This window comes from Heloderma suspectum, chromosome 5 (assembly GCF_057233095.1).
Source record: "Heloderma suspectum isolate Gila_16-S chromosome 5, 16-S_ref, whole genome shotgun sequence".
Lineage (NCBI taxonomy): Eukaryota > Metazoa > Chordata > Lepidosauria > Squamata > Helodermatidae > Heloderma > Heloderma suspectum.
The window spans coordinates 194,566,917-194,580,211 of NC_139462.1; the positions used below are offsets into that span (position 1 = coordinate 194,566,917).

Here is a 13,295-nt window from a genome sequence, read left to right on the forward strand (position 1 = left end):
ATGTTACTGGGGGTGGGGAAGGGAGGAGACCAGGGAAGCATTGTTACAGCGCCACCTATGCGCTGTGCTGCTCCCCCACTCCCACTCTGAAGTCCCCAGATAGACAGCCAAAACCGGCTGTCTAGCCACAAATGTAGGGTGACTGGATTATGGAAGAGAGGATACCCTCCATGCTCCATCTGCCCTGCATTGGATAGCTGGCCACCTCTGAGTTCGGAGGTGGCTTACTATCCCAATAGGATTGCGCCCTAAGTGCTTTTACTCACTAATGTTATTTTTCATCTAAAATGCATATTATCTATTTACCAACACTGCACAAGACACGGTTTCACCCCCTTTCAAATTAGATTTAATATATTCCTAGTTACATTATTTCGATAGAAGAATTACTGAAAAATACAAGTATTATAATTTGCTTTGGCAAGAGTTTTCAAAATATGCATAACATTCATGAACTATTTTGAAACGTAAAAATAAAACCTATATATACACATCCAAATTCGCCACAGAGTTTGGCACAGAGTTCAGAACAGAGAGAAGTAGTGTCCTAATTCTAACATAAAAAGCCATTGTAATAAACATAACATTTCTCCAAAGTCAGAAATACTTACTTCTGTGGTATATGTTTGATCATGTTTGATCATTTCATCGCTGTGCAAAGTCCTCATTATAGCAAAGTCAGATGTAGCAGCTGCTCCTCTTTGACAGCTATATGTGGATGCATCTTCTCCTTGCGACTGATCAATATCCAGACCTTCTTGTACCAATTCTTCATCTTTGGTGTTTGATATCTTTTTCTTTTTTTTCTGCTTCTTGGGTGCATGCTGTCCATCAGAGTGAGCTTTCCTTTGCCTAAACTGTGCAAGCTGAACATAAATGAAAATCCTGTTAGGGTGAAAGTTTTCTTCATTATTACATATGACACTAATTATCAGGGTTTCTAGAACGTTCTACATAAACCTCCTGAGTAATTGCTGGTGAAAACCAAGCTAAATGTTAGTGCTCCACATATTAAATAACCCTGGATATGAAATATGAAAATAACATCACAACAGCAACATGTAATATGATCAGAACATCAACATGTAGTGATCCATATTTATCTGATCATGCAGACTTCATAACAGCCAGTAATTTACCCACTTAGAAATAAAAACAATACACTAACATTTAAATGCATATATTTATTTCATAAACTATGACCGGATCTTCACCTGCTTTGCAGTCCCTATCCTCAATCCCATAGTTCTTCTTAAGCAATACAGTAATGTCCTATAAAACTATTTCATTAATGTTTTAAAAGATTTCGTCTGTTAAAGTAATGAAATCTATCTCTGAATGCAAAGCACAGAGATAAATCCAACAATTGTGTCACAGCAGGAAAATTACCATACACCTTACCTTGTAGCAAAACATGCCTATGAACAAAAACTCACAGGTGAACCAGACAAAGCACAGCTGAAAACCAATTAGTACCTAAGCTATTGAAATACTGTAAGTCAATGCCTTTTGCACAGCTTATCACTTTTAATGAGATAGAAATGGATTTTCAAACTAAACCACTACAATACATTTTTCTTAGCTGGAACCAAATATAGCTCCCAGCAAGAAAACAACTAATTTGTTACCTTGAATTAAACATTACAACCCATAAACTATTTGTCACCTGACTGTATTCCTTAAGAAGTTCACCACAGTCCACTTTTTCTGACAAAGCATGTTACTTTGTTCTGTACAGACAAAAGAAGTACAAACAGAAGCAAAGACCCATGATATATATTAAGATATACAAAAGTATCATGCATTTGGAAAACAGATGTCAAGAGGCAATAGTAGTAGATTAAACAATACATGAATACTGTGTTCAAGATATTCACCAGTCCAGACAGCCAGGCCTCCATTCAAGCTCTTCGTCACACTCAAATGTATAAAGGATCCAACAACTGCATAAAGGATCCAACAACAAAAAATCTCACTTCTCAGTTGCTGTATGCTGGAACATGAGCCATTTGTTTCATTTATCAGCTAAACTCAACCTAGCAGCAAATACCACCAGTAAAAAGAATACAGTATTTGCAGATCAGCCATAGCATGCTACATAACTAGCTACTTTTATCCTTCAAGTACAGACAGTTCATTTCCCCAGCTGGATTCTGCAGTCTCCACTCCTTGATGAGACTGCTGACAACCCGGCATATGGCTCCTGCTCCACTCACAGAAGGACCTTGAGATTTGCTGAGCCAAAAATGTTCACCTACGTATTTAGCACTTGCTTCCTCCTGCTCTTCTTTGCCTTCTTAATTAGCTTACTCAATTAACATAGCCTTTTCTTCTTTTAAATTAGCAAACTCTTATAAATTTACTGAAAGCTTAGACAAGTATTTCATTAGTATCCTAACAAAACAAAACCAACACCACACATGACTAGAAATTCCCTAATATCCTCTCCAGTTAATTTGTTGCTATCCCCATCAAGCTCAGGTAAACAATAGAAAGCACAAGAGACTTATCCTCTTAGGAGAAGAAAGAATGTATTTCAATTCTCCTAGCCTTTTACAAAGCCAGTATCACATCCAACAATTACTTAGGGATGCAAATCTGCCCATTTATATGAATAAGTGTCCTATTGATTACAGTGCATTGTTTTATTAGTCCAGAAACACAGGTAGTAACTACAATCAATGAACAGATGTAATTCTTTATATTTAATTCTCAAGGTGGGACAGGGGATAGTAGCTTCTTAACCATTAAATACTTGGCTAACTGACCACATGATGTTTTAGGCTTTTAATGAGAAGTTGTGAAATTCTGAATGCAAAACATTTTTTCCACTTTAAGACATCACACCACAACCAATTCGCTTCTAACTCATTACAGAATCAGCATGGCTATTGGAATGTCAAAAGAAGCAAAATGGAAACATTTGACTATCATTAGTTAGCAGAAATTGTTAAGGAGATATTCAATGTGTGTCAACAAAGCAAAGTATGTTCTAAAAGATTTCAGACATTTACAGTAGCTGGGATCCAAAGAATAGTACAACTAGTTCCATGCAACAAAGTGGGCTACAGGCTTGCTTCACAAACATCAGCTCTCTTCATGCAACATGGCAAACCATTTCTGAAACAGAGGGAACACTGAAGACAAATTTGTGATGGGGCACAAGGGAACTTCTGTTTGAAAAGAAACAGTGAAAAATCCCACCGGGCATGTCTAAAGTAGTTTTTTTTAAATTCTAGACTGTATGAAAGAATTAACTACATTTTAACAGTATATCTGAAACAACATTATTATAATAGAAATATATTCTACTATAGAACACAAAAGAATGTTTCAGTACCAAAAGATACTCTGTATTTGGTTTCAATTAAAGTACACGATTCAGGCACGGAGGGAGCAATCCTATGGCCGCTAGACAGCGACTAGACGGCCATAGGATATCTGGTTTTCAGGAAACCGACCCCCCCCCCAATTCAGCGCTGCCTCAGAGGCAGTGCGGAACAGCCACATCCTCCATGCTCACAAGAGGAGCATGGAGCAGCCAAAAAGGGTCATTCTGGGGGGCATTCCAGGGTGGGGAGGGTGGAAATTCCTATACAACACATCCAATGTGTCGTACAGCAGCCTCCTCCCCCGCTCAGCCTTCCCACGGCTAGACAGCCGCAGTCGGATGTCTAGCCGAAAATGCAGGGCAGGAGAAATGCGGAGGGAACAATCCCCTCCATGCTTCTCCTCCTCTGCTTTGGATAGGCAGTTACCTCTGAGTTTGAAGGTGGCCGCCTATCTGAATAGGATTGCGCCCTAAAAGTATTACCAAATCTCCCAAAATCTTTTTTATAATCTGGATTAATTCTACTCTTTAGTATAAATACATTTCTCTTTCTCAAGTCTCACTAGCTGAGCTTTAGTCAGGAGGAAAAGTACAGATGATTGAATGTGTATACTGGAATTTATAAATAGATACTTTTGCAAATAAAAAACACCTCAAGGTTTTGTTTTACTGAAATGTTACTGCACTAAGATTTTAACAAGTTAATCTTGCTGCACTAAGGTTTTAAAATATTAATGAATACTTTAATAATATTAGTAAAATAGCACCTCAAAGAGTGATGTTGCTTGGTCTTATGCAGAACAATAATTTTAACTCAGTCTTATCAATCTGTGGTTTAAATGCTTCAAATACACTTAATATACCACAATTCATAAAGGACAAACAAGGTCCCATAAATATTACCAATGCTGACTATAACATCAAAATGTTATTTGACTAAATGAAAGACGCCTGTGATGTACTTGAACCAACATTCTGGTGATACAGTAAATATAATGTGTCTATTTACTGGTTTACAAGATAGTGGGAAATTTTGGCACACATCAGATTAATCAGAAATATCACTAAGTATGCCAGCCCCTTGTCACGAGAAAAATTACTGACAATCCTAGCACTACTAGGGCAATTATTTCACTTCACGTCTGCTGCAAGAAACAGGTGCAAGCCCAGTTGGCATGACTAGTCAATTACTCATCTACTGGACATTTAACCACTTTGAGCCCCTGCCTGAGCGGCATTCAGTTTCCAAAAGCAGTACTGACATGGGGTTGATTCTTCCACAGCTACACAAACGCATTTCTCAAAAACAAGCCCAGAAGAGACAATATTCATCTTCCTTTACCATGACAGCATATCATCTCTTTATGACAATAGTATCATTTATTTACATCTGTGCTCATATAATCACATATCAATGTTTTATTAACACATTGAGTAACTGTCCATGAAATATCAGGGGTAGAATACAAGTACCCTGTATGAGGCCCTTTGCTCCTTCCTTTCTCTCCTTCGCTGACTCTTTCCTCCCTTTATCTCCCCTTCTCCAAGACCTTTCCTCTGAGACACTCCCTATAGTGTTGTGTCAACATGCCCCTATCCAGTCCATAATGTTACAAGAGCATACAAAAAAACAGAATGCAGAAAGTTGGCTATTTAAATAATATAATGAAGTTAGGTTTGCTTCTATTTTTTAAAGTTCAACCTTAGAACAGGAATAAAAAGAATATGGGCCCAATCTAGTCAGAACCATATCTGAACCATTATGGGCTTGCAGTTCCCCTCCATTCATTGCTCTTCTCTCATTACCCCACTGCCCTCCACTGCTGACACGGAAAGAGTCAGTAGTAGAGAACTCACACACATAGCAGCCTGTGGGGTTGAAACAATGCAGAGGATGAGAGGACTGGGCCCTCTGTTTAATGTGCCATTCATTCATATTAGCTGTCTGTGATGAAAGATAAATACATCTCTCACACACAACTTTAAAAATCATCATCATTTAATAACCACTAGTAGTGTTATAATATTTGAAGGCTCCGTCATAAGTGCAACATATGACCTGTGAGTCTAAAAATACTATTCTGATTTCAACAATAAAGATTTATACTCATTTAAAAGCACCACTAAGACAAAAACGTTAGTGACCAGGTTCGGGCGACATGCCACAGCTGGTCATGAGTTATTTAACCCACAACGAGCTGCCACACCCACAGGCATCAAAGTGCATATCTGACCCCTGCTTGGGGTTTGTTGTGTTGTACAAACCTGACAAGTGTGGATTATGCAAGGGTTAAACAACAGACCACGGTTTATGCAAATGTTGTTTAACTCTCCCATAACCCATGCTTGCCAGGTTCTCACAACACAATAACCCCTGAGCAGGGGCTGTATATTTAAAATGGCAGCCGCATGCATCCAACACACACCCAAGCCTCACCATGGATTAAATATCCCATGGTGGGCTGTCGTGTCATGCTAACAGCCCCATTAAATACGTTTGTCTATTAACTATCTTCTTTTAAATCAAATATTAACTGGATTTGTAGAAGCTCAATTCAATGAGAAAGACAGTTTGTAAAGAGATGCCTTTATTAGTAACACAACACAGATTATTTGAGGAATAATTTCCTGAATGCACAGATGTTCAAGTATTAATGTCATCAACAAGGGATTGTTGTTGTTCAGTCATTCAGTCGTGTCTGACTCTTCATGACCCCATGGACCATAGCATGCCAGGTCTTCCTGTCTTGCGCTCTCTCCCGGAGCGTGCTCAAGTCCATATTCATTGCATCAGTGATGCTATCTAGCCATCTCATCCTCTGCTGTCCCCTTCTCCTTTTGCCTTCAGTCTTTCCCAGCATCAGGGTCTTTTCCAGGGAGTTTTCTCTTCGCATTAGGTGGCCAAAATATTGGAGCTTCAGCTGCATTATCTGTCCTTCCAATGAGCACTCAGGGTTGATTTCCTTTAGGATGGACTGATTTGACCTCCTTGCAGTCCAGGGGACTCGTAAGAGTCTTCTCCAGCACCACAGTTCGAAAGCATCAGTTCTTCGGCGCTCAGCCTTCCTTATAGTCCAGCTCTCACAGCCATACATTACTACTGGGAAAACCATAGCTTTGATTAGACGGACCTTTGTCGGCAAGGTGATGTCTCTGCTTCTTACTATGCTGTCTAGGTTGGCCATAGCTTTCCTCCCAAGGAGCAAGCGTCTTTTAATTTCATGGCTACAGTCACCATCTGCAGTGATCTTGGAGCCCAAGAAAATAAAATCTGTCACTGCTTCCATTTCTTCCCCTTCTATATGCCAGGAAGTGATGGGGCCACATGCCATGATCTTCGTTTTTTTTAATGTTGAGTTTCAAACCAGCTTTTGCACTCTCCTCTTTCACCCTCAACAGGAGGTTCTTGAGATCCTCTTCACTTTCTGCCATTAGGGTGGTATCATCTGCATATCGGAGGTTGTTGATAATTCTCCCGGCAATCTTAATTCCGACCTGTGAATCATCCAACCCGGCGTTTCTCCTGATGTACTCTGCATCTCTGTTAAATAAGCAGGGTGACAATATGCAGCCTTGTCGTACTCCTTTCCCAATTTTGAACCAATCGGTTCTTCCATGTCTGGTTCTTACTGTTGCTTCTTGACCCTCGTACAGGTTTCTCAGGAGACAGGTAAGGTGGTCTGGTAACCCCATCTCTTTCAGAATTTGCCACAGTTTGTTGTGATCCACACAATCAAAGGCTTTAGCGTAGTCAATGAAGCAGAAATAGACGTTTTTCTGGAATTCTCTTGCTTTCTCCATGATCCAGCGAAAGTTGGTGATTTGATCTCTAGTTCCTCTGCCTCTTCGAAATCCAGCTTGTACTTCCGGTAGTTCTCGGTTCACATGCTGCTGAAGCCTAGCTTGTAGGATTTTGAGCAAAACCTTGCTGGCATGTGAAATGAGCGCAATTGTACGGTAGTTTGAACACTCTTTGGCGTTGCCCTTCTTTGGGATTGGAATGTAAACTGACCTTTTCCAGTCTTGTGGCCACTGTTGAGTGTTCCAAATGTGTTGGCATATTGAGTGCAGCACTTTAACAGCATCATCTTTTAGGATCTTAAATAGCTCAGCTGGAAGATTGTCATCTCCACTAGCTTTGTTGTTAGTAATGCTTCCTAAGGCCCACTTGACTTCACTCTCGAGGATGTCCGGCTCAAGTTCAGTGACCACACTATCATGGCTATCAGGGACATTCAGATCTTTCCTGTATAGTTCTTCTGTGTATTCTTGCCACCTCTTCTTAATCTCATCTGCTTCTGTTAGGTCCCTGCCTTCTTTGTCCTTTATCATGCCCGTCTTTGCACAAAACGTTCCCTTGAGATCTCCGATTTTCTTGAAGAGATCTCTAGTCTTTCCCATTCTGTTGTTTTCCTCGATTTCTTTGCATTGTTCATTTAAGAAGGCCTTCTTGTCTCTCCTTGCTATTCTCTGGAACTCTACATTCAGTTGGGTATATCTTCCCCTTTCTCCCTTGCTTTTCGCTTCCCTTCTTTCCTCAGCTGCTTGTAAAGCCTCATCAGACAGCCACCTGGCTTTCTTGCATTTCTTTTTCTTTGGGATGAATTGAGTTGCTGCCTCCTGAACAATGTTGCGGACCTCCGTCCATTGTTCCTCAGGCACTTTGTCTATCAGGTCTAATCCCTGAAATCTATTCCTCACCTCCACTGTATATTCATCAGGGATATGATTTAGGTCATACCTGAATGGTTTAGTGGTTTTCCCGACGTTCTTCAACTTCAGCCGAAATTTTGCAGGAAGCAGCTCATGATCTGAGCCACAGTCAGCTCCAGGTCTTGTTTTGACTGACTGTATAGAGCTTCTCCATCTTTGGCTGCAAAGGACATAATCAATCTGATTTCGATATTGACCATCTGGTGATGTCCACGTGTCGAGTCGCCTCTTGTGCTGATGGAAATGAGTGTTTGCTATGATCAGCGTGTTCTCCTGGCAAAACTATATTAGCCTTTGTCCTGCTTCATTTTGTACACCAAGGCCATGCTTGCCTGTTATCCCGGTGATTTCTTGACTTCCTACTTTAGCATTCCAATCCCCTATGATGAAGAGGACATCTTTTTTTGGTGTTAATTCTAGAAGTTGTTGTACGCCTTCATAGAACCGATCAACCTCAGCTTCTTCGGCCTCAGTGGTTGGGGCACAGACTTGAATTACTGTGATGTTGAATGGTTTGCCTTGGATTCATACTGAGATCATTCTATCGTTTTTAAGATTGTACCCCAGTACTGCTTTTCCCACCCTTTTGTTGACTATGAGTGCTACTCTATTTCTTCTAAGGAATTCTTGCCCACAGTAGTAGATATAATGGTCACCTGAATTAAATTCGCCCATGCCTGTCCATTTTAGTTCACTGATTCCCAAGATGTCCATGTTCAATCTTGCCATCTCATGTTTGACCACCTCCAGCTTACCTTGATTCATTGATCTGACATTCCAGGTTCCTAAACAATATTGTTCTTTACAGCATCGGATTTTCTTTTCACCGCCAGACACATCCACAGCTGAGTGTCCTTTCGGCTTTGGCCCAGCCGCTTCACTCTTTCTGGCGCTACTTGGAAATACCCTCCACTCTTCCCCGGTAGTATACTGGACACCTTCCGACCTGAGGGGCTCATCTTCCGGCATCATATGTTTTAGCCTTGCGATACGTTCCATGGGGTTTTCTTGGCAAGAATACTGGAGTGGGTTGCCATTTCCTTCTCCAGTGGACCACATTTTGTCAGAACTCTCCGCCATGACCTGTCCGTCTTGGGTGGCCCTGCACAGCATAGCTCATGGCTTCACTGAATTACGCAAGCCCTTTCGCCACAACAAGCAGTGACCCATGAAGGGGTGGATTAGTCTACAAGACAACAAAAAACTTACACCAGGGATGCATGGCATAGCGCATTCTTATGCTGAAAGACAGAATTAAGATAATTTCAAGCATTTCAAAGGTTTGCTCTCTCTCTCGAATGCGTCACTCTTATAAACTTCATCCAAAGTATGCTGTAAACAGGTCTCCTTAGCTTAGCCCTTTGCACTACAAGATCACAAGACATAAGCAGAAGTTCCAGGGCTTAGTCTGAAGGAACATGAGGCAGACACCATGCTGAAGCTAAGCTGGTCTGGGTCTGGTCAGTGCTTGGAGGGGAGACCACCTGGGAACTACATGTAGCCACCTGGAGTTCCACAATGGAAGAAAGGTGGGATGTAAGTGTAATAATAAATAAATAAATAGATAGATAGATAGATAGATAGATAGATAGATAGATAGATAGATTTGGCATGGTAAACCTAGCCAGAACAGCATTCAGTACCTGGGAATGGGTAGAAACAAGTCATCTAATGAGGAAAGTCTTCAAATTCTTCTCTGTCAAACCATTTGTTTCTGGCAATATGCCTTTGATACAGTACGAGCTGCTAAATCATTATTTTATAACTTCTCAGAACGTTAGTGCATGTCAGCCTAGCGCAATTGCTTAAATATCATCAAATCAGGGGGTTGGATCCAGGATTTGCCTTCCATAAACACAAGTGCTCCACTCACAGAAGATGGCTCTGCTCCATTTTGAGGGATCCCCCTCCCTCTCTGCGTCCTATTTCACCCCCTTCAGCGCTCTCCTGACTCTGTGTCACATTTTCAGGGGGCTGGAGGGACTCCCATGGGGAGTAAGAAGCAGGGAAGTCTGCTTCCACCAGCTCAGTTGCACGTGCCTAAATCTGGATCCTACGTTTAGGACTGAATTCTTCATTACCTTCTTCCATGCCAGTTTGTTTAGTTCTACAGGAAAGACTTTATGTTCCCACCTAGCTGAGACTTTGCAAGGGATGCAAACTAGCACTTTTTCTGTTGTGGCTATTCTGTTGTGGCATTCCCTTGAAACTCTCCTTTTAAGACCTTCATTACAGTTTTTATTTGGCAGGAGAAGACTTAAAAAAACAAACAAACTGGCACTTGAGAGTTAAATGATTATAATGTTTCAGCTCTATTGAAATTCAGCTGTTCTGAATGATTTCATGGTTCACACATAATGCTAACCCACAGTTTATTTATCCCATGGTTTGTTCCGCTATCCAAGATTTGCCTGACAGACAACTGAACAAACAATGGTTTGTTTTCTCAATTCCTGGATTGTTTGTTTCCCTCCTTTGCCCGCTCCCTCCCTGTATCCCAAATACCTTGGTGGTGTTGTTTTTGACAACTCTTGTTTGCTGCCTCAGTAGCCTGGGTTCATACTTAATGACAATCCGTAGTTTAAGTAACGCACAGTTCACAACCGAACAACAAACCACAGGTTCTCTTTGGGGCTGTTCACACATAAGGACAACTGCAGACACGCTGCCTGCAGTGTACCCATTTCTTCCACTTTAATCCACAACCTACAAGAGGCCTAGCAACCTACAACTGGCTCCTGCTGAGCATGACATCTGATCCCACACCGTTTAGGGACAAAACAACCCAGAGGTTAACCCAACAACAAACCATGGATTAACCAGTGTGTTATTTAGCCCCTAAACAACCCAGCAGTCTGGGTTCCAATGCCACACTGAGCAGGAGCTGATCGTAGGCTGCTGAGTGAAAGTGGAAGAGCCAGGCATGCTGCAGGCAGCACACCCACTCTCTTCTACTCCTGCACAAAAACCCATCAGTTTTTAAACCAATGGGTTGTTGTTATGTGCAAACCAGGTCTTTCTGGGTTGTTTGTGGTTAACATCTCAAGATTTGACTGCGGTCACACATCACAACAACCCAGAATTCAACAGCCCATACAATAGCTTAGCATTATGTGCAAACCAGGCTACTGTATTCTTATTTTCATTGGTTACTTATTCTATGTAGTCTTGGGCACAGCTCTTTGGAATGGTATCTGATAATGTTACAATAAATATCACTGTAAAAGTATTTAGCAAATAAGTTTTTTCCAACAGGAATATTTCAGTTATTACTAATGTTGCTTTTTTAAATAGCTGAATCTCAGTTACCATCACCTGAAGTATGGTCCTAGGTATGCACATAAAAGAAGTCTGAGAGCATTACATACAAAAGCATGGGTTGGATCCAGAGAAGGTTCAAGACAGAACAAACCAGTATTCTGTAGGAAGTTCTGTATGCTCTTCCTGAACTGCAGCCCCGAACTGCAGGGCCAGCCCACCCATGAGGCAGAGTGAAGCCCCTGCCTCAGATGGCAGAACAGGAGGAGAAGCAAATTGCTCCACTCCCCCACCCCTGCCAATCCTTGGTCAGAATCAAGCAGGGGAGGAGTATCCTAGGATATTGTTAGGTGATCCTCAGGGCACATGGCTCATCGGTAAAGGAGGTGGGAGGCATGACATGGTGACACGTGTGCTCTCTTGCTTCAGGCAGTGGGAGAGCCTGCTGAACCGTTATTATCTGAGCAACTCCTAGATTTGATTTGGGTGCTTATGGGGAGGGCTTGCTCTCTGCAGGCCAAACCAGCCAGGACATAAAATAGATACCAGGCCTAGCATGAGAGAAACACTTGCTTCGTTCTTGGGTGGTAGATCTGCCTGTGTGTAAGTGTGTCCCTTCTTAGACTACAAACTTTATTCAAGCATGTTTGTGAGCCACCTTTATACTTAAATGGTGGAAATGCAGGATATAAGACTGTTAAATAATGAAAGAAAAAGAATTATCTGAGCAACTATTATTGAAACAGTTCTAATCTATATAGTTAATGTCTGATATCTAATCAAATTTAAAATACTGGATAAACACAGTTTGGCTTTCTGTATGCTTCTGATTAAAGCACAGTCTACACCATCTGTGTTTTCTACATAGGAGCCAATTATAAAAATGCAAACGCATGTAAGAACAGCAACAGTTGCAGCAATCTCCAAGCAGTGTACGTCAATCAAACACCAAGCACAGAGAGCCATCTCTTGCACACCTCATACATAGTAGATGTCTGGAAAAGTCAATCCTTGATTTAAAAATTTAATTTAATTCAGTGATTTAAACAACAACAACAACAACTAATATACTCCTGATCAAATATTAACTAATACAAGAGACCAACCATCTCACAGGACCAGGTAATAAAGACTACCAGCTACATCTTGGGAGGAAAATGAATAAAATTCAAGAAAATTGAAGGGCAACATTACCTTGATATATTTAAAATGCTTTCAAAGTAAGTTAAAGTATTACCAAAAAAGGGATGCAAATACTGTGAAAATAAACTGACTGTCATCTGCACAACTCATTTTGTCCCTAGACCAACAATTTTGGAAATATAATACAAACCCTAAAGGCTTTGGGGCATAATAAAGAAAGGCAGCATAAAGGCAGCTATCTGTATGAATCAAATTTCTCACGTGTAGGTCAAATTGAAGTCTAGACTCATGCTTCAACAAGGTCTGTAAAGGGAAAACAAGTATTTCCATGTGCAAGTCAGTGGCCAGGTTCACATGTAACACTAAACCGTGCTTTACGTTATATGCATGAGCCTCTACAAGCCAGAGCAAAACTTCGGGTTTTAACGTTCCCCCATTCTCTCTCTTTCCGCACAGCAGGGATGAGGAATAAATTTGACTTTCCCCAATGTCCAGCTTGTCATATGAACCAAGAATCCTGTTTGAAAATAAACTTTAGTCAGTTGCTAAACAAGCCAACCTCAAACCAAAGCTTATGAAACAAACCCTTGCATTATGTGCAAACCTGCCCATATCTAAAGACAAAGGGGGAAAGTAATCTAACTAGGGTTCCAAGAGCTCCTTAAGCGCATGCAATTGCTTCTGTATGCATATTAGTGGTTCCCCTGTTTTTCAACCCCTACTGCAGTTCCCAACGCTTCTCCCCACATCAACATATAGAAAATAAAATAAAATAAATTTAATTTTTTTAAAGGAATATATGTTGATTCAAAGCCTCTCTCTTTCATAATTCTAGAACGTGCTGGTCTAG

The 13,295-nt window shown here is 40.9% G+C and overlaps 1 protein-coding gene across 5 annotated transcripts in view; it reads right to left on the reverse strand.

Moving 5' to 3' along the window:
* Positions 1 to 13,295, reverse strand: part of AKAP9 (A-kinase anchoring protein 9) — a 161,389-nt gene that overhangs the window by 137,128 nt on the left and 10,966 nt on the right. For all 5 annotated transcript variants that reach the window (XM_084858883.1, XM_084858880.1, XM_084858884.1 and 2 more), the window contains exon 2: positions 612 to 866. In XM_084858883.1, the coding sequence (XP_084715009.1) occupies positions 612 to 866 (255 nt within the window). The remainder of the gene's footprint in view (positions 1 to 611; positions 867 to 13,295) is intronic.